Genomic DNA, 21,464 nt, shown 5'->3' with positions numbered 1-21,464 from the left:
ATTCTTAAGCTAAAAAATTCACACATGCCACATGCCAAACGTGTAACCACCACGTTCAAGGTGGATATTGAGATCAGATGTTCACTTGTTGTCTGCCTTATACTTGTGCTGCTTTTAGCATGTCTCGTTTTTATGATATTTTCAAATTGTGTTTTATATTACTCTGGGTATCAGACTTCCTTCATTGCTCATGTCCATGTGTTTCATTGACATAAGCTGCAATATATGACTTTTACTAGAAATTAAAATTCTAAATATTAAATAAGAAAGGGTAGATGTTGAATGGTGTCCCATCGAGTTAATTCTTATCACTCAGCTTGTCATTTGTCTCCATGTTCACAATCAGAACACTTTTCCTGATTGTCATAATGCTGTGACTAAATATATGCCAAGTGTTCCCTTAGATGTACCGTAATTGCCTCCCAGACTATAAACTTTGGTCACTAATTACGTGTATGCACACTTTTAAGTGTTCACCCTAACAAGTATGGATTTTAAAACATGCACAATTATTTAGTGAAATTAACTTGATCCCTCTCTAAGTAGTCTTTATTGTTGTCATGATCACAAAGATACCAAGCCATGAGCATATCACTTCAACATCACTTCATTAGCAGTTTGTCAAAGAATGATTAGAACAATCACCAGTATGTTATGGGGAAAATGTGAGTCCTTGTTAAAATTTTGACCCAGAATCCCTAAGTAAGAGGAAGGGATGGGTAAATCCTCTGCCTGTGAATTAGCTCCACTTTCTAAATTGCTTCTGCCAGAAATAGCTTATGCTAGGATTAATAGATGTAGAACCATAGAAGCACAGGCTGGAGTAGTACTCTGAAAAACTGAGTCCACTTCTTTGCTCTTGCATAGAATAGAGTGTATCTGGATAATCCTTGACAGATGTTTGTCTAAAATTTAATTTATTAAGAATCTCCACTTTCAAAAGACATAAAAAACCAGAACAAAACAGAAAGAGAAAAAACCAAACCTTTCTAAAATAGTGTTTACCTGTGGTTAGAAACATATGACATTTAAAAATGAATTTTCTAAAATTTCTGTCTCCCTTTATACACATTGAACTGGTTACTTCTTGTCCTGAGCTTAGCAGATGTATGTAGCAGCTGAGCCCCATTCCCTTTAGAATTCTTGCAGTATTCAAGGGGTTGCAACTGGAGACTAATAAACATTTTTTTGGGCAGGAAATGGGTTTCTAAGTCAAACAAACCCACTTACTGTGATTTCTCATCACTGTTCAAAAATTTGATATTGTACTTTAGCCATAGTAAAATCTTCAGACTAGCAGAGGTAGTAGTGCTGTATTTAAATTTACAGTGCTCCTGTACTTGTATCTTATATTGAACTTGCCTTTTTTGCAGTGGTATCACATTATAGACTTCTTTTCCTTGTGAACTACTGCATCTCAGATCATTTCAACCATACCTCTAGTTAGCCAGTTACTCCCATTTTGTATTTACACATCAGATTTTTTCAAGTATTAGCTTTGTACTTACTGTTTTCACTTTTCAATTTTTAATTACAATCTCAGTTTGTGAACTTAATTTTGAATAGCTGCCTATGTATGTTTCTCCAAATTTTGGAGGGTACTTCAGAATATTTCAGGAAAAAAAGTCTGATTGCTTCAGATACCCTTTTCCCTTCCTAAATAAATGGAGTCTTACTCTGTAGGATTTCTGGGTGTCAATAATCATTTTAATATAGAGCAGTATTTCCGTGACATTAATTCACATCATAATTTAAATATTCTCATACTAAAGTATGAAAGTGTAGTAACTGAAGTTTTTTTCTTAGTATTTCTGTTCATGCAATAGGATGAAGTCTGTTCTAAGAAGTATTTTATCCTTAAGCAGCATTTCTGTTTAGTTCACAGAATGGTATACTAATGTAACTTCTGTGTATTGACTTTCTATTCTGACAATGTGCCTCAAACTAGCTTGTACCATCTGCTTGTGAGATCATCTTTGATAGATCTGCCACAGCTGAAGAAGTGCTGACCTACATGCTAGTGTGCAAAAAAAACCCAAAAAACCACACCTCAACCAACCAAAAAACTAACAAGGAAAAAAAACCTGAACACTTACTAAAATTACATGTAAACATTACTACTTCTCTTACATGATCCTTTTCCAAAAGTAAATGAAATTAAGATCTTAGTACAAATAACCTTATATATGTGTGTGTGTGTGTGTCAGCAGAATATGGTTGACATACCACTGAAAAGGAGTCACTTCACTGACAAACTGATCCTACATCCTTCATCATAATAGTGATGTGGATGAGGGAGTGTTTGGCTCTAAATTCACTCTGCTGATTAACAAAGAATATATTGAGGCTGAATCCTGCAGCACTTAAATACCCCTCAAGATACAAATGAAACTTTATCCTCTCTAGACCAACTGCTTGTTTGTGGTGACAGAGTGCAAGTAATGCCACAGTCTAAGCTACTGTATTCTCCTCTCAGTAAAAGCTAAAAGAAATGAGGGATGAAATTCCCGTAATTCTCTTCCAAATGTCTCATTTTTCATAGTAATGTAAACAAATAATTTCTCACAGGAAGTACTTTATGTAATATTTCCAGTATCTACCATTACCCTGTTAGCACCTGATTGCAATTTTTTATTATTCGTAAGACCATCCATAGCTTATTTAAATGTTTTTATATTCTACTTGCTATCAGATACATTATAGATAATCTAATGTGCTATGGTATTTAAGTATTTCATTTTAAATATGCTTCAAGCTTTCTGCTATTTCCCTCCATTCTCCTTTTTTCTTACATTATTTAGACGCTACTGCATTTCTGGTTGATTAAAAAAAGTATAGGTTCAACAGAAGGAAGTGATTCTATTTTCCAAGGAAATACGTTCTACTACATCCTAGTGTGCCTTCAGTATACCTTCTAGTTGTTTCCTGTGTGTTGTTACTTTATTTCTAAGTGTAAATGAAAGAACTGTTATTCACTTGGCTTTATATGTGCTTTAAAAATAAATGCAATCCAGACACGAAGTTGGTATTTCTTCCTCAGCAACAGATGCTTATCAGGACACCTCATTTTTCTGTGATTTTTTGCAGAGGCAACAGCTTCTCTTATGCCTCCCGTTAAAACAGGCTCTTGCCTGTCCATGGATGGGCGCCGGCATGAGAATGAGGAGAGCTGGCACGATGGCTGCAGGGAATGTTACTGTCATAATGGACGGGAAATGTGTGCCTTGATCACCTGCCCTGTTCCCAATTGTGGTAACCCCACCATACATCCAGGGCAGTGTTGTCCATCGTGTCCAGGTAACACATGATTTCTTCTGCATGCTCTGGAATTGAGTTTCATTTTTCTCGTGTTCTGTTTCTTAATACATGAAAATAATCTCATGCATACTTCAGTAGCAGGCATAGATGAAGGTTTCTGTGCCCAAATGTAACGTGGTGAGTTGCTGTCATTAAGTTCTCAGCTGTGGAAAATGGGAACTTAAATATTTAAAACATATGCATGTTGTGGGTCCTAACATGTTAATCTTTGACACACTGGAATCTTTAAAGTAGTAAAAGTAAGTAAAAGTTTCTAGTCTGTTACCTATAATAGCAAGTATTGTAATAAGCCATTATATTTTCATTTTCTGATTTTAAAGTGGAGTTTTATTAAAATTTATCTCCTGATGTATGTTTTAGAACCCCTCAAAGATGTACACAAACAGATGTCTTAAGTAATCGAACATTATGATTCTGTGTTCTGAGGGAAAGCTCCTATGCCACCAGCAGTAGATTACTTTAATACTTTCAGTGGGAATGCCAAGTACAGTTCATGTTGCATTCCAATATAATTTTAACAAGTGTTAATATGAAAAACATCTACGAAAAAGTATGGGTGGAGTGTAAGATTAATGCCCTCTGTTTTCAGAATTATTCCTACAGTATTTCATGTGCTAAGTAGATTAATTTGTAATACAGTGATATTGTCTATGACTTTATTGGAGCTCATGTTAGGAGTAAGAACAATGAGGCTCATGAAACGTCTATAAATAGCAGAACAGTAAGACAGTACTAGCAGGATATAAGCAATTATGAACTGTTTCAAATTCTTTCTAAAGAACAGGAAATCCTAGGGGCAAAATAAGCAGCCAGATCCTCTTTCTGAAAGTGACAGAGAAGGGTGCTACATCCTCCCTGTGACCTAAGATAACCGATCTCTTTAGATTGCTTAGACACAGAGTGATCTCCAATCCGGTCACACCTTGTAGTAACTGGAAAAACATAAGTCCCCAAAAAGATGCAATATTCCAAAGAGTCTATCTCTCTTTCGGCCTTTCCACAATGATTTGTGTAGTATTGTACGGGATGGAATATGTCATGTGGATGGGGGCAGGATAACATGTCAGTCTTGCCTTAGATAAACAAACAAGATTCAACATTTACAATGTGTGGTGGTTGTTCCAATTCCAGCAATTCTGTTGTTAGGTCCCCAAGAGTCATCCCGGACTTCGTTCTACTGTCAGCATACTCGTGAATTTTTGAATGCTAAAATGTTCCTTATAACCCTATTTCTATATATTAAAAGGTTTATATGGATCATCACAATGCTTGTGGAAATCTCCAGGTTTCCTTTCAGATTTAGAAAGCCACGAATTGTTAGTGTTCTGCAGAACCGTGCTATTCAGAAAGTGTGTATTTGTTTGACCAGTTGCTTGTTCAGGTATAGAGTAGTTGCACATTTGTAGCACTTCAGTTGCAGAGATACATCATTGTCAATGATGCAGTAGGCAATATATACAGCAGTACTATCTGGTTATGCTTTTTTGATCAGGAATAGTAACGAGCTGTAGCAAAACAGGCCTGTGATTTTGCAGAGACCTAAATGCAAAGGAGATGGCTCAGAAAATTTCCAGAAAAAAATCGGTATTGCCTTTTCCATGATGAGTTAGGATGCCATTGCATAATGTGATAGATATAGTGTTCCAGCTGAAATAAAAATCTAACAGTGACAAGGCAGCAGACTTGCAATCTCATTTCAGGTAAATGCAGAATCACATGTGCTTCATAAGTGTAAGCAACTGGAAAAGCATAGCATAAGCAAATCAGTGAAAGAGAAAATAATTCCCTGAAAGAAAAGCACAGGTACTTTGTGAATAGAGTAAGATCAGCCAGAGTAAGCCTCCTTGAGTTCTACTGATCATTCTCCAGAAATGAAAACAAATGAGTGGTGGTTCTTCTATGTGGCAGTGTCCTTGAGCAAAGGGCACAAACGCCGTTCTCCAGACAGGAACACCAGTGCTAGGAGCACGAAGAGAAGCCATAAGCACTTTGAGAGCCTTGCCCTGCCTAAATGACTAGAGGAGCTGCTGTACACTTAATTTTCCTCCCCTTAACCGAGATATTTGGGTTAGGATGATGTTCATATTAGGCATCATTATAATGAAGTAGGAGAGAGGCACCTTCCAAAAGTGGTTTAGACATGTAGCATAGTTAGCAGGCAGTCTAGTTCTCCTCCATTCATAGCATAGGAAAAACTGAGGCAGTTTGGTTCTTAACAGAGGCACCTAACTTAGCTGTCTAATGTTAAATGGGTTGAATTCAGGCCAAAGGACATCACTTATAAGCCTGAAGCTTCACTTTATAGCTCGTAGCTTTCAAACTCATGGCTTCTGAAGCTGAATAAAACATGCTGTGTGAGACATCTTGGTATCTTTGCATAGTGCATGGAGAAAGCTGGTGGACTCTCTCTAGGTAGAAAACAACCAGCATGGTAAGCAGGCAACTATTATTGCCCACATTGCCCCTAGTGTGGGACAGGCTTCAAAGGATTTTAAGCAGGCTGAGGAGGGTGGCATAACCTTTTCTTGATGGTAAGTGCTTAAACACTCAAGGTACCAAACACCAAGAGGTGAAGAGTTTCCCCATTTTTTTTAATACCCCAGAGGCTGGAGGACACTCATGCTGAACAAGGGAAACAGGTTCAGTTCCTTCCTTAATATGAAAGAGGTCAAACTTGTTTTCTAAATCGCTGGGGTGAATCTTTTAGCCAGGGCTGCAGAGGTGATGTAATTAATTGTTTGAAAAGAAAGTATGGTTCATTTGGTGAGATGCAATTACTGGAAGAATGAGCCTACACACTGTGGCATTTCTTTGGATCCAGTTTTTTTTCAAAGATGGCTGATTTTTTATTTTTAATGGAACAGTGATGAAGTACTTCCACTGATGTTAAATGTTTATATGTTTTTAGGGGGCTGGAGGAGGGATTCTGTGTTTTGCTTTTTCTTTTCTGGTGGGTTGGGATTTGTTTCTTTAGGGTTTTGAGGGGGCTTGTTTTGTTGGTTTTTTAATGTAACATCAAACAACACAGATGATATAGACACATACCTGTTGAGAAAATTAACTTGTACCTGGACTTCCTAAATCCCAGAGGAGAAGCTTACTTATCCATCCTGTCAGGAATTGTAGCTGCAGTTTATATTTAGCAGTTAAGAAACTGTCTGATCATTAGAATTTTTCAGAAAATCACAGGTTAGTTTGATTTTTTTCTGAAATGCCAAGAATACTTGAAGTTATCTCTGATTTATATTAACTAGTCTTTATTCAGACTGATTCTCAAATTGTTTCTTGTTTATATATTTTCCATTTTTCATGAGATGCAGGTGCCATAAAGTCAAAAGAGCTTTATTAAGAATAATATATATATGTATTTTCAATAATAACAGAAATTCTTCATCTTGTGTACAGTTGTTAGTTATAAGTTTCACAGTTTATTTTGCCTGTCTTCCAATTCTGTTTTTCCCAGATGAAATAATCGTGCAAAAGCCAGAGCTCACCAGTCCATCAATCTGTCATGCTCCTGGTGGGGAATACTTCATAGAAGGAGAGACATGGAACATTGATTCTTGCACACAATGCACATGCCACAGTGGACGTGTCCTGTGTGAGACTGAAGTCTGTCCGCCTCTTCTTTGTCAAAACCCCACCCGCACACAGGACTCCTGCTGTCCACAGTGCCCAGGTATGTGCTGACATCCAGCTTTCATCAGAACCCTTCCTTGATCTGAGGATGTCTGAGCTTTCAGTATGAGAATGCTTCAGTGGGTGCTCCGGTGCTTGTTGTGGTGCCTTTGTTCTTCAGCAGTTGGGAATGACAGCCTGCAGTCCTCTAATTCAAATGCAGAGCTCAACTTGTGTGCAAGAGAGATCTGATGTGCAAAGACGAGTTGTGGCCCTGAACTTTGAAAATCTTTGAAGGCAATCTAATAATGTAGGGGTTGTGTGAGAACCAGAATCCTTGGAAGGTTTATGAAATATGTACTTGTTTATGGAGACATGCAGGATTAGAGAAATGTTGAAAGCAGTCAAAGTTTTAGGTACATACAGGCTTGTTTCTTTTCTTTCTACATGCTTTGGTTTCTATGAACCTTTTTATTACTATCTTGTCTGTTTGGGATTTGGTCTCAAAAATACTTCTGTTTGCTTTTACCTTCACATGGTATCATTCTGAGAGTGATTTGAAAGTAGCTGAGTGATATCAAAGCAGTGTCAAGAAGATAACAGGATTTGCTTTCCCCCAAGGAAAGATACTCAGTTATAAATGAATATAAATTCCTATTTTACTTAGTAAAGGGGGGAGTTTATTGCAGTGGAAATTTAGTACAAACCTGTGAATTGCATGTAAAGTGAGTAAGAAAATAAGTCTTTATTAAAACCAAAATTAAAAGTTTTACTTTAGGAAAAAACAGAAGTTAGGTTTTGCCATTAGGTTTTGCGACAGGGTATTTGTTTGGGTGTGGGGCTTTTTTTCTGACACAATATTTTCAGTAAACAAGGTAGCCAGTTCTCCTGACTACATATTTTTCAGTATTAATAATGAACATTTGCTTACTTCAAAATACGGTTTTGGAAGAGCTGATCTTTCCTCACTGGCTGTATAATAAGCTTAGTCTCATAGCTTAATGCAGTGAGATTGAGAACCCGATCTCAGTGCTCTTACGAATCCTTTCTTTTCTTCTCCTTTGTGTATTATTTTCTCTGCACATACAGTCCTTTCATTGACCCATAGTGTCTGTTAAGGTACAGCTTCATTGCAGGAATATGTCTCCCCCATGGACAGGCATGAAAATTAAAGCAAACCATTGGCATCAGGCTGAAGCACGATCAAGTTCCTTTAGTTTCTCAACAGCTTATAATTAGCTCATCTAAGTCCACCAGTGAAGGCAACAGCAGCATAATAGCTTTTCACTTTGCATCATTCAAGACTTGGGCTGACAGAGGAGAAGCTGGGATTCAGGTTTTAGATTTAAAATTTAATCTTAGATTTAAAATTTAATCTCTCCTGTTTGAGATGAATTCCTATATACCATGCAATTCAGAGCATTCAGAGTCACTTTTGGAGGGGCTGCTTCTAATGGTGATTGTTTTTCATTTTGCTGTCCTTTTTCCAAGGTGCTTTATTTCTTTTTTTTTCGCTTATTTTTTCTTGCTTTCTTTTTCTTTTTTTTCCTTTTTTTTTAGTAAACTCAATAAAGGTCTAAATAAGCATTATGCTAGAGCCTGTCATGAGATCTTCATCCCATGTAAGGACTGAAGAGGCATGAGGCTCTGTCCTTCTAGTTCTTCTGAAATAATGAGCCATTGTGTAACAATTCCAGTGTGTTCTTCAAGAGTGAACCCTCTGTTAAGGAGCTGTGAGAGAAGTTACCCACTGTCAGTTAAATAACCTAATCTGTTTATATTTACAGATGGATCTCTTCAGCCCTCCCCATCAAGCAATGACAGCATGCCCAGTTATTGCAAAAACGATGAAGGAGATATTTTTCTGACAGCTGAGTCCTGGAAGCCCAATGTCTGCACTAGCTGCATTTGCATGGATGGTGTGATTAGATGCTACTCTGAGTCTTGCCCACCGGTATCCTGTGAGAGACCTGTTTTGAGAAAGGGACAGTGTTGTCCTTACTGTATTGGTGAGAAAATGGTTGTTAACTTGCTGTTCCCTTCTTGGGAATAAGACAGAAGTTTTGTTTCCAAACTGAAATGCTTTCCCTGTTTAGTGAGATGCAGTCTATGCCACCAGTGGAATTGGAGAGTGAAATCTGCATAGGGGGCTTTGAGGATCATGATTTGTGGTTTTTTAGGTAGAAACACATAGAGATATACATGTAATTTGCCTACAAACTCCAGAGGCCATCCTTCTGGAATCTTGGTAAGATACCTTATTAGATGAAGACATTACAAAAAAATTACTGTATTTTAAGGAAGATCTGCCAGGTAACACATATGTTATATCAAGATTTATGTGATAATGTGAGGAAAACATTAATTATGACTGCAGAAGATGAGCTGAAACATTCTGAAATTTCACAGAATGGAGAACTGTTAATAAGGCATCTAAATTAAAATACAGGAAAAATGGAATTTCATTAATGATAATATCTTTGAGATATAAATAGGGGAAATATATATATTTTTTTAAGTACTGAAAATGCATAAAGAATTAGGGCCATGCACAGGTGTTGAATTTGGAGCTGAAGTAAATGGTGGATGCTGTAGGCAATGAAAATTGCCAGGCATGTTTAAAGTAGCAAAATTTGAGATTACCGATCACTTTTCCGTTCTGTGTTGGAGTATTTATGTACAGATGACTTTTTTGTGAGTTCAGAGTAAGTACAAAGGCTGTAGAATGGAAGCTGCTGATAGACAAAAATCATATAATGTATTTACTGAATTTAAGTCTTTGTAGCATTGTTGGAAAGCACTCAAAGCTTACTTACCTTCATTTGCAAAAGCAGTAGAAAAGAGATACAGTAGAAAAGAACAGTAAAAAAGAGTATAATAAAATTGATGGGCTTTAAATATTTAATTGAACATGTGAGTCAACTTGCCAATCTATAAACAAAGCAGGTCTTCATCAGAAAGATTGTGAAGTGTGTTCAGACATTGATACAACTCTCGAAATCTTTAAATCATTACAGATAGAGTAGCGTTAATAACAGGTGATACAGTTTTATATGATGTACAAGGAGTTCTATGAAAGAGTGCCTGGAAAAGTTACAAACTATTCAAGCTTCAGTTGCCTTTGGAACCCTACCTAGATTCCTGATGAGGACATTTTGAGGGGGGAAAGTACAATGTTATCCTATTATTATTTCTTCTCATGGGTTGTGTACAAAATGGGGAGAATTTAAAATTTCTTTGACAGCTGTCTTTCTGCAGGCTTTTCTTCCAGTGACTTTGAACTGTACAGTAATTTTAATCCAGAAAACATTTTAATGTTAAAAAAAATATCAGGTGTGTGAAAAGTTGGGCAATCAAACCAGCAGAGTCAGAACATGAGCTTTAGTACTGTACTGGAGAATTCTGTAGATGAGGAGGGGATGCACCACAGGGACTTGTGCAATGAGCTACAAAAATGAAACCTTTAAAACCTTGTTGCCTACATCTTGCATGTCAGGTTTGCAAATATACACACACAGCATGTAGGCATGGCTTTAGTTAATTTACTTTGAATCCTATATAATTGTATAATATTGCAAATACTTAAATGTATGAGATACGAAAGCTTAATGATTTTTTTTTTGGTAGCAGCTGCTCAGCAATCCAAAATACAGAAGCCAGATTTTAATTAACACTCAGATATAAAGATTTTCAGTGAGGCTACATTTTACTAATCCATGTTGTCCTATGTAGTCAGAAAGTTTTGTGGTTTAAATAACTGAAATTCATGGAAACTTAACTTCTTTTATGGTTTCTATGAACTGTGTATACGCTTGCATGTAAGAGGAATAATGTCATGCACTTAATTTTCATCTTTCTGGTTCTTACTGGTTTAGTCTTCATTTTTGAGGACTGTGAAGCATATCCTTGCACAGATTCTTTCTTACTATTTTCACGTAATACTTGATAAAATGTTTAGAATCATAGAATCATTTAGGTTGGAAAAGACCTCTAAGATCAACGAGTCCAACTGTTAACCCTGCATTGCCAAATCCACCACTAGATCATGTCCCCAAATGCTGTGTCTACACATCTTTTAAATACCTCTAGGGATGGTGATTCCATCACTTCCTTGGGCATAGGCAAACTCTGTGGAAATAGGCCTTCTTCATTTATTGGAATTTCAAAAATTATGCAGGATTTTAGCACTGCATTATTTTGTTCTGCTTCTTTCTGGATCCAGTTTGTATAGATTCAAATTCAAAATTTTACAGTCCTGGGTGCTTTGTTGTTTGAATCTTCAAATTCATCCTGTGTGTTCAACATTCATCTTTCTCATGAAAATAAAGATTAATTTGGAAAGATAACCTTCTAGTTTAGAGAGCATAAAGGGATATTGATTTGATTAGAGGCAAGATTACTCTTCTGAAGAAAACAGAGCAATGACTGTTTGTTTACCAGTCATTTACCAGATGAGACTGATTTTCTGGTGCAGCTAGGAGAAATTCAAGAGAAGCAGATAGAGCTAGACGCTGAAATGTGGTTTTGTACATGGATTTCTTACTGCAAGTCTGTCTTTTCTCCACTGTCCTTGAGCACCTTTGGTGTTGTGGCCTTCATCTTCATCCTTGTTTATACTTGCATAGAGATGAACACCAGAACAGGAGACACTCACAGGATAGTACTTCATTAGGACTTAAAAATTTCCTTTTGAAGTTCAAAGGTACAATGCTGTACTTGTGATTTTACCTTTGTTCATTCTTCTAAAAAATATTTACTGTATTAAATCGTGATGTGTTCTTCACGTATTTGGAAAAGCCTGAGCAAGTTAAAGGACTTTTCCAGACAAACCAGTTGCTGAATTGAAGAAGGTGTCCTAAGTGAAGCAAGATAGCATTTTGGGAGCAAATCTGAATGGGCCAAGAGTGCTCAGCTTTAGGTCTGCATAGGTAACGAGCAGCAGAGGAGTGCTCAGGCTGGGTGCCTCGTCCTGTCCCCAGTCACACCTCCTTCCTGACTGACACAGGGTTCTGCTGGCTCTATATGCCAGTATGCACATCATCTAGCGAAGAACCTAATGTCCTTTCTGCAGCTTGCAGCCACCTTTTCCTCCCACTCTTCCTTCCCCATGCCCACACCACATGTTCTTACAAAATCTTCTTTGAGAGGCTGGGACCTATGAAAGTCATGAGATATTCCAAGGACCTCTGGAACCATTTGCGCTTTTCAGATAATTCCATTAATGTTTTCACAATAGTACGTCTTGCTGGTCTTCTTTTGTATTTGAATTTACTCTCTCCAGATCTGTTGGACTGGTCTGCTGACTTCAAGCCTTGCTATTCCAAATTATGTCACTCTATTATGTTGTCACTAATTAAAACCTTTACTGATGGCCAAAATATATAATAAGGGTGACAAAGGGTAAATATGTCTAACTGGCATACTTAAAGATGTAATCTGTGTGAATGTTAAACCAGCATTTATCTGAAAATTTAAGAAATTTGTGATTTCATTCTCTTATTCATATGTTTAATGTGCAAGCTCATGTCATCAGCAGGTTTCACAACAATAATTTTTGCCTCTAAGAAACAAAGGTAGCAGGAAACTAAGATGAAAATGAGATGCTGCTTGGCTTTTGGAGTTTCTGCTGTGTGGTTTTATTTTGATTATCCTTAAAGTGCTCCAGCAGCAAAAATCATCCTAGGCTAAGCTATTCATTACTGCCTTCTCAGTGAATTGGTTTACTGCAGACCACCTAAAAGGCTTGCATGGGATGCAACATTAAAAAGTGGTGTATTGAATGCCTAGGCAGAAAGATCACACTGATTTCCAATTTATATAATATTAACCATGAAAAAATGTACTGAGTTTAGTTATTGCTCTTTTCCTGGGGTTTCCCATTGATGCAGTTGCAGGGAATTATCAATCTCCTTCAAATCTGTTTTATTGTTGCAGTCTAAGCACTTCTAGTTATTTCACCTGAGAGTTGCTTCATCCTTTTTGGCATCCTGCCTAATCTGCTTTTTTAAGTGTTCTAGACAGAAGTCATCATTCTTGAGCTTTGCTAGTTAGAAATTTAACAGTTAGGAGTTTCGGGTTTTTTAGCTTAATAGGATTTACTAGGAAACAAGGAGGAGGATGAGTAGTTGGCAGTCTCAAACAGTCAAAGAGAATGAATTTTTATTAATTTTCACAGCACTTTTGATATCATCTTTTCATGTCCCAATCATCCATCCTCTAGCCTCTTGCATTAAGAAAATGAGGAGAAGTAGCCCAGGCTAATTATGTACTTGATAAAGAAGCAGAAACTACTTTTTTTTCCACAAAGATTTTCTGGAAGATGAAGAGAAGATCTTCTAATCACAGCTGGGATTTCTTTGTGGCAATTGTTTCACTTTTGTGTTTAGGAAAGAAATCAGATTTGTGTGTCATTGGCTGTTCCTGCATGATCACAGCACTGTTTTCCTTCCATAGAAGATACAGTTCCAAAGAAAGTGGTCTGCCACTTCAGTGGAGAAACGTACGCAGATGAGGAACGCTGGGACATTGACAGCTGCACACACTGCTACTGCCTGCAGGGTCAGACTCTCTGCTCCACTGTCAGCTGCCCACCTCTGCCTTGTGCTGAACCCATCAATGTAGAGGGAAGCTGCTGTCCCATGTGTCCAGGTAATGTGATGTGACAACCCAGTTCATTGTGATACTGGTTTCTTTGGGCCGATAATAAGTTTTTTTTAATTGGGTTTTGAATGTCAGTCCACGTTTGAATAGTATCACAAAGGCAACAGACTTTTAGACTTCAGGAAAATTAATATTCTTAACAGATAGGCACATTGTGCAAAAACATAGCTTGAATTTCACTTATTCTGAGAACTGTGAACTGAAAAACTACTTGCTTGCCCCTATTTTGTCCTTTCACAAGGCTATGGAAATATGTTAATGAAGTGGGAAAATTAATATCCTTACATCTCGCAGATTATGTCACAGTGATTAACATTTCTGTCTTTTCTGAGTCTCTTGGTTACTTTTCAAATATCACATTGCTTTATTTATCACTTTAATTTGGCTTAAAAGCAATGTGACATTTTCTTAGCTATGGGCAAAGGGGCATAAGAATTGCAACTGGTTTTTAATGTGAGTCCTGATACACTTCTGCAGAAGTTTGCTCACCTTATTCAGTCAGCTGATAACTACTTCTGACAGGACAACTGGGGAGATTCAGCAGTACCCACTCTTGCAATTCTCCTGCTTTGAGGATTACAAAAAAAAAGCAAAGCAAAGAAACCAGTAGGGACTGTCAGCTGGGAAGACGTAGCCTTCCCTTCATTTTTTGGGGGGTTTTTTTCTTAAGTACCACCGAGGAGCAAGCCTGTAGTAAAGTATGTATTCTGAGATGGTATTTTCAAAAGCAAGTTTATCCACACCAGTCCTTCATCCCATTCACATTATGATCGTGGTAATGGCAACAGACATGTATCCCATATACAATATGGAATAAGTTTCCAAACAAAATCCCAGGCTAATGGTGAAAATTCTGAAACTTATAAAAGAATTTAAAGGACAAAGCACTGCAGATGGACAAGTGTATTTCCTGAACTCAGAAAAACACTGAGAAGTTAAGCAGCCTGTAACTTGTGAAACACATTTATCTCATTTCACAGAGATGTATGTACCTGAACCCACTAACATCCCCATTGAGAAGACAAATCATCGAGGAGATGTTGAACTGGAAGTACCAAACTGGCCAACACCGAGTGAAAATGATATAATCCACATTCACAGAGGTCAGATCTGACATAAACTGGGATAATTTAGGACTGTGTTTATTCCCCATGTTATAATGCATCTACTTTTCCTATTCAGGAAAAGCGTTAGCTTCGAAAAGGTGGTTATCTGAGAATATTCTTCAGTGCATAATTCTTACATGCATTTTGGTTTGAGTAAAGATGAGTCAGTTGACTAAATTATATTTATACATTTTGGTCTCATTATCACTCCATGTTCTGCATAGAAGAAACATCTGTGTTGGTATGATGCAGTTCTATAAAATTAAGAATACGACAAAATGATGAATCCAAAGTGATTCTGCAGTGTCTTTTCTGATTCAAAAACTAGAAAGCAGGCCATTGGAGTTGATAGATCTTCATTTGATCCATTTGACAGTCTCATGAATAGATAAAAAAGCTTGTACCACCGCTCAACATATCATTGCCAAATGTCAGACCTTAGACAAAATGCCACCTCAGGTATAGTGACACACAGCTAATAAAGTTATCTAAGCATCTTTTATTTAAAACTGCACTGTAATATTATTCCAGCATAGAGGAAAAACACTGTGCTACAGTCTTTGTTAACCTTTTCTAATTGAAGAACAACCTCAATTATGTATTTTTTTAAATCTGAGGATGGTTTTTTTAATCTGAGAATGATCTCATAGCACACTATTCTTGGTAGAAAGGATGCATGAAATGTAACTGCTTTACAAAGTTCTAAGCTTACGCTTTTATAATTACAGCATTTTCATTTCTCAGGCATTAGTAGCTGGCTTGCAACTATCCTGCCTGGGGATTATAAACACATACTACAAACTGTGTGGGAATTTTGTATGTGTCATTTAAAGTTACCATTCTTTGCAATTACACATCAAACTTGCTACAGTCTCGTAGACTGCCAGCAGTCTGCTTTCACAGGCTGAGTGCTGTGAGAGTGAACAGTGCTGAGAGAGTGAACACATCGTACTTGTCCTACCAGTTTTTAAAAGTAAAAAAAGAAATCATTACTTTCATCCTAAGATTTCCAAGTTCTCCTCAGCCTGGAAGCACAGTCTGGTTTTTTTTACAAGTGGGAATTTGGTTGTGACAGGATAAGATCATGCAAACGCAACTGAGTTAAGAGGTTATTGTCAGACTTGGTCATTACTGTGCTTCAGATTTCCTTCTATGTCCTCTCTTTTTGATGGCCTTTTCCTGGCTAATACAGTCCCTCCAGAAGATCCTAGCTTTCGGTTGTTCTAATTTATGTAAATAAGGTGACATTGCAAGAGAGAAAGTCCAAATTCATATGAGTGACAAGATGTACGACTGAGACTTTTATAATTACATTCTTCCCTACAGCCAAGGCCCCTTTATAATTACTAACAAGTGCTCCCACTTCCCCTGCAGACATGAGCCATCTCCAGGGAGAATACCGGAGTGGCAGTGGGCCACACCCCAGTGAAGATGCATCCGTCAGCTCCGTTGCCTTGGTGACAATCCCAATCACGATAGTGCTGTTACTGATCATCGTCCTCCTGTTCATCAACCAGAAAAAGCAGTGGATTCCAGTGTCCTGCTACAAAGCTCCAACAAAGGTGCCATGTCTATTTCCACGCTTTCCTGTTTTCAGGAAACCGGGAACAAAACATTGTGGAAAATGTTAAGCAATAAAGAGGCTGTTAAAAGAGGCTGGGGAAAAAGCTGCTGCACATCTGGGGCAACCAGGTTAAGCCTTTGTGTGGTGCTAAATTACCAGAAAACAGTTAAACCAGCCCAGCTGGGATATGAGAATACCAGAGCTCCTTTCAGAAGATGAAAAATGGTGACTCTGAAGAGACTGTTGGTCTGTTACTATGTCTGGCATAAGCCAACTTTAGCAAAAGTCCAAACTCTTTCATTGCCAGTTTGATTTTGTTTTGTGCTTATGGACTTGAACCAAAAGGACTTTTTGAATTATGTGTGGAATACAAAAATTGTATGATTTACTTAATATTTCCTTTCTGTTTTAACAGCCTTCTTGCCTAAACAATCAACTGGTATATGTGGACTGCAAGAAAGGTACCATGGTCCAGGTGGACAGTTCTCAGAGGATGCTAAGAATTGCAGACCCAGATTCAAGATACAGTGGATTTTACAGCATGCAGAAACAGAACAACCTACAGGCAGATAATTTCTATCAAACAGTTTGAAGAATTGCACCCTTACCAAGGATTTAAGAGAGAGAGAGAGAGAGATAGAGAAAGAGAGACAGTCTGCTATTAAAATAAAACTAGAATCGTGCACTTGCTTAGTGGATTGTATTGGATTTGTGACTACATGTACAGCTCTAAGACCTTTCTGGGATGAGCTCTGACTCCTGCAATGTGCCAGAAAAAGCATTCCCACTTTTCCTTGAGATAACTGACCAAGTGTTTTCTTAGAACCAAAGTTTTAAAACTTGTTAAGATGTATTTGCTTGTAACATAGCTATAGAGGTTTTTTGGGAGGGGGAATCAGGGCCTAGGGGTAGGCAATGAGGTAAAAGGAAGCTTCAGAGAAGAAAAGCTGGTCATGCTTGGCTGGAGAAGAAAATATCCTGCCAAGCAGCAGGATAGTGGTTTTCCTTGTTGCTCTGAAATTACATCTGTTGCAGCAAAAGCCTAACCCCAGGTGAAAAAAAATATGAAAAGGTCTGATTATTTTTTTCCAGCTGTTGCTACAGTAATATACTCCTAGAACAGAATTTGTCACATCACAGGTGTGGTGTAGCTGCAAATATTTTTCTATATGATGAGAAGCTGCAGTAGTTAATGAAATAGCAAGGAAAAGATTATAGCAGAAAATAAAGGGTGGGTTTATTAAGGATGTATAAAATTATACCTTGTGCTGCTTTTTGTTTTTATTTTTGTTTTCTTCAAAGCTGATTGGCTAGATTAGCCAGACTTCAGCAGAGTTAGCAAATGACTGAGGCCTAAGTAATTCCTGATATGAGCACTGGATCTTTTGACAGCAGTATTGAAGGGAAGGAGGAAGGAAGGAAGGAAAGAAGGAAGGAAGGAAAAGTCAAGAACACCATGCAGTTCCAGGGGCTTTTGTTTGTTTGTTTTGTCTGTTGTGGTTTTGTTTTGTTATTTTATATCAATCTCTGGTTGTTCATACAGGAGAAGGAAAAATATTTTTGTTGGACAAAGCTCTTGCATACAAGAGAGTAAAAAAGAGACTGTTTTAAGGTTGTTGTTTTTTTCCTGTTGATGTTCTTATTTACTGGTATGCAGATTTAGAAACTACTTCCATGCTAGGAAGCTGCTTAATTTTAATTGTATATTACTCAAGCACCTTTTTTGAAGCTCAGAAAAAAAAGGAGATCATGCTTCTTTAAACTTTAGCATTATAGGAATATTTATGTAAATATAATTATGCTAAAAACAACAAAAAGTATTTGTATGTTTGTGTATATATAGTATATACAAATGCATGTAGATATACATATGTATATATACGTGCATGTGTATATACACTATACATATATATACTGTATATATAATATACTATGTATACAGTATATATTTTTTCTATTTTTTTTCTTGTTGAATGTATTTTTATCTGAGAGATTTTACCCAGAGCAGAAACAGATAACAGGCATTCCATATCAATGCTTAATTGCTTGTGAGTTTAGGAAAGACAAGAAAAGAGCATCTCATTCTACCTACAGTTTGATTTGATTTGATTTGGATTTGATTTGATTTGATTTGAAAGTGTTTGTGTGTGTGTGTGTGTGTGTGTGTGCACTCTTGTGTTGGCGTGTGTTCCGTTCGTGCACAATTATAGCAGTAAGCGTTGCTCTTGCTACTTGCTACATTTCAGGGTGTTTCTTATTTTTCTTTTCCTGCTTAGCCTTAAAAAGGCTTTTTAATGAATGCATTGGCTAGAGACACTGATGACAATATACATGCAGCACTAATCAACTCCATAAAATAACACAATCAGCTCCTGGATTTTGGTTGGGTTTTTCTTTCTTTCTTTTTTTTTTTTTCAAACAATTGTTTGAAACAACTACTGGAATATTGTCTGCATTAAGCTGGAAGTTTGTTGTAGCTTGCCTCATTTATAACTCTGACTGTATAATACAATGTTAACTTTCCAAACAGGTCTTGGCACTTTTATACTAATTACCCATTTGTGCATTGCCTTTTTTCTTTTACAAATGCTTGTCATAAGAGACACAGATACCCAGTATGCTTAATGTGAAAAGAAAATGTATTTTTTGTAAAGGAACTCTCAAGTATTGTTGTAAATACTTGGTCAGAGATTGCTGAACTTTAAAACTGAAAAAAAAACCTAATTTATTATTATAATGACCTAATTTATTAATCTGAAGATTAACAATTTTTTTGTTTTAGAATATCAAAAAGGTGTTCTAGCTGTTTGCATCAAAGAAAAAATAGGTGTATCATTAAGGGTCAACATTTTTTCTGCTTATGTAACTTCAGTTTCCAACCACCAATAAGAAAAAATGTAGTCTCCCCAGTGTTTTGTACTCAATCTGATAATGAAACAGAGATGTTTCTGTCCAGTAACTACAGAGATTTTGTCAAGACAAAACATCCATTCCTTGCATAAGAGTAAGCAGTCTTTATCCAGAAATTGTAAATGCTTGCTTTTGTTTTACAATCAAGGCCATATTCTGAAAATATTAGCAGGATATAGGACATGGTGTAAAATGTTTTTATTATTATTATTTTATTATTATTATTTTAAAGATATGATTTATCCTATGTGCTGTATCCATTACACTCTTTTACTTTGGTTCCTGTTGTGCTCTTGTAAGAGAAATGCAGATATAATTTTCTGAAAAATAGATGCATATGTGGCACTTGGAGTGCACTGCGGTTCAGCAGATTGCTTGTTTACTTTTTTAACTGTAAGGCGGTTTCTTGTAATTTGGCTCTTGGCAGCACAATAAAAAATTTTAAACCTATTGATGCATCTTTTCTTATTGTTCATATTTAAAATGTTCATATTTATTACTTCGGTACACTGCTCCTGGAGACATTAGTTTATAGTTTGATATTATGGTGAGTTATTATTATGATGATATTATTGTCACGCTGACCTGAGATCAGAACAGTTCAGAATGCACTGTGGGTAAAGAAGAGTTTGCTGGTATAGAAGATTCTGTGTATTACACTAAAGAATTTTCACATTAGAGAGCTATGTGGAATTCCAAATAGTTCCAGCGTTCAGTAAAGATGAATCAAAAGCAAAGTTAGGCCTTTGCCCTGCCATGGAGTTTATGTGGTCTAGTCTTACCTGTCAGAAAGCCATGATTAACCATACAAGATTCTAATGCAAGGTCCTACAAAAAGTGTATGGAATCAGAATTTGGACTTCCTGAGCTGCAGGTCATCTATTTCTCTATTAGCCTATAATGGTCTTTTTCTTCTAGTAATTTGTAAGTTAATGAACTTGATGTCCAAGTTCTGGTATGTAAGATCTTGAGGCAAGGTGGTTTTCAGGTTAACTACTTGCTCTGTGAAAAACTGCCTTCTTTCTTTGAAGCTACCCTCCTAATGGTTTCATTTAATAATATCCCTGATACCACATTCAAAGCAGCAGTAAATCAGTATTTATAAGTCACCCATTAATTTAGAGACCTGTATCTTGCTTTCATTTTTCCTTAAAAAGCCCAAGATATGATTCTTTGGCAGCAGTTCCATACCTTATGGCCAACCTTGCCATTCCTTGTACTTCCATGTACGTCCTTTAAAGATGAAGGGGACTGAAAATGTCCACACTGTTCACATGTGGTACTCCCTGGATCTAGCATGGTGTTTATTGTTTGGATTGCTGCTGACCACTGAGTCTGTTCTTGCAGAGCTAGCTGCAATAATACAAAATGCCCAGTAGTTACTGCAAAGCCCATAACTGACTTTAATTAGGATAGATCAGTATTTATGTGCATCCCTTTACATTTTCATATGCTGAATTTCCCCTCCCTTCGCTAGTTACCTGTTCCAGCATTATTGCTCCTTCCCAAGACTAAGGCTGTGGAAGACTTACATCTTCAAGAAGAGCATCTTCAAACTCTGCAAGCATTTAGGATTTTCATCAGAATGAAACAGAAAATATCATTGCACCAATGTATAAAACAATGGTGCATCCACCTTTGAAGACTCAAAAGTAGTCCTGGTCTTCTCTGCCTTACAGCATCTGATAGAATCGTATTTGGAATGCCTATTTACACTAGGATTTGTCAGCTTGTCGTCATCCTGAGTAGGATAGGATACAAATCCTTCAAATGACCTCAGTGGCACTCAGATGCTTATCGAGGAATGCATTTTTCACTTGCAGTGTTGCCAAACATCAAGTAGAAAGTACAAAAAGAAACTTAAAGGAGGCTCAAACCGAATCAGGAAGTTAAGCTGAGAAAATTCCTGGTACGTACTTTATGGTATCAAAAGTTTATGGTGGGTAAAAAAAAAAAATACAAGATAAAAAAAGCCCATCCTAAGCTATTGCGCGTAAGGGCACAACACAATGCTAGCAAAGGAGGGGCACGGGAGTGACAGTGCTGGTAAGAACAAAGTATCTCCAAAGCTTCGATTCTTGCGTACTAGGTGACTGAATGGATGTAGATGATAGTGAAAAAAACAGGTTACAACGAAGCTACTGCAAATATTCCTACCACGGCAGAGGCGCTGGAACTGGGTGAGCTTTAAGGGTCTCTTCCAACCCAAACCATTCAACACCTCCCCCTCCTTCCCGATGAGCCGGCCCTACTCGGCGCGGGGCTGAGTCAGTACGGACACCGCTGTC

The 21,464-nt window shown here is 37.2% G+C and overlaps 1 protein-coding gene across 3 annotated transcripts in view; it reads left to right on the top strand.

Annotated features, from left to right (window-relative positions):
- Positions 1–19,626, top strand: part of CRIM1 (cysteine rich transmembrane BMP regulator 1) — a 175,794-nt gene extending 156,168 nt beyond the window's left edge. For all 3 annotated transcript variants that reach the window (XM_042022013.1, XM_042022015.1, XM_042022014.1), the window contains 7 exons: positions 3,088–3,297; positions 6,782–6,997; positions 8,724–8,945; positions 13,390–13,584; positions 14,577–14,699; positions 16,077–16,264; positions 16,682–19,626. In XM_042022013.1, coding sequence (XP_041877947.1) covers positions 3,088–3,297; positions 6,782–6,997; positions 8,724–8,945; positions 13,390–13,584; positions 14,577–14,699; positions 16,077–16,264; positions 16,682–16,858 — 1,331 coding nt within the window. In that variant the 3' untranslated portion in view covers positions 16,859–19,626. The remainder of the gene's footprint in view (positions 1–3,087; positions 3,298–6,781; positions 6,998–8,723; positions 8,946–13,389; positions 13,585–14,576; positions 14,700–16,076; positions 16,265–16,681) is intronic.
- The last annotated feature ends 1,838 nt before the right edge of the window (positions 19,627–21,464 follow it).

Source organism: Corvus kubaryi, unplaced genomic scaffold (genome assembly GCF_017639235.1).
Source record: "Corvus kubaryi isolate FWS band 111438036 unplaced genomic scaffold, C.kubaryi_AGA036_p1.0 37184, whole genome shotgun sequence".
NCBI classification, from domain to species: Eukaryota; Metazoa; Chordata; class Aves; order Passeriformes; family Corvidae; genus Corvus; species Corvus kubaryi.
The sequence above is the reverse complement of the archived record's forward strand: the minus strand, read 5'-3'. Positions and strand labels throughout refer to the sequence as shown.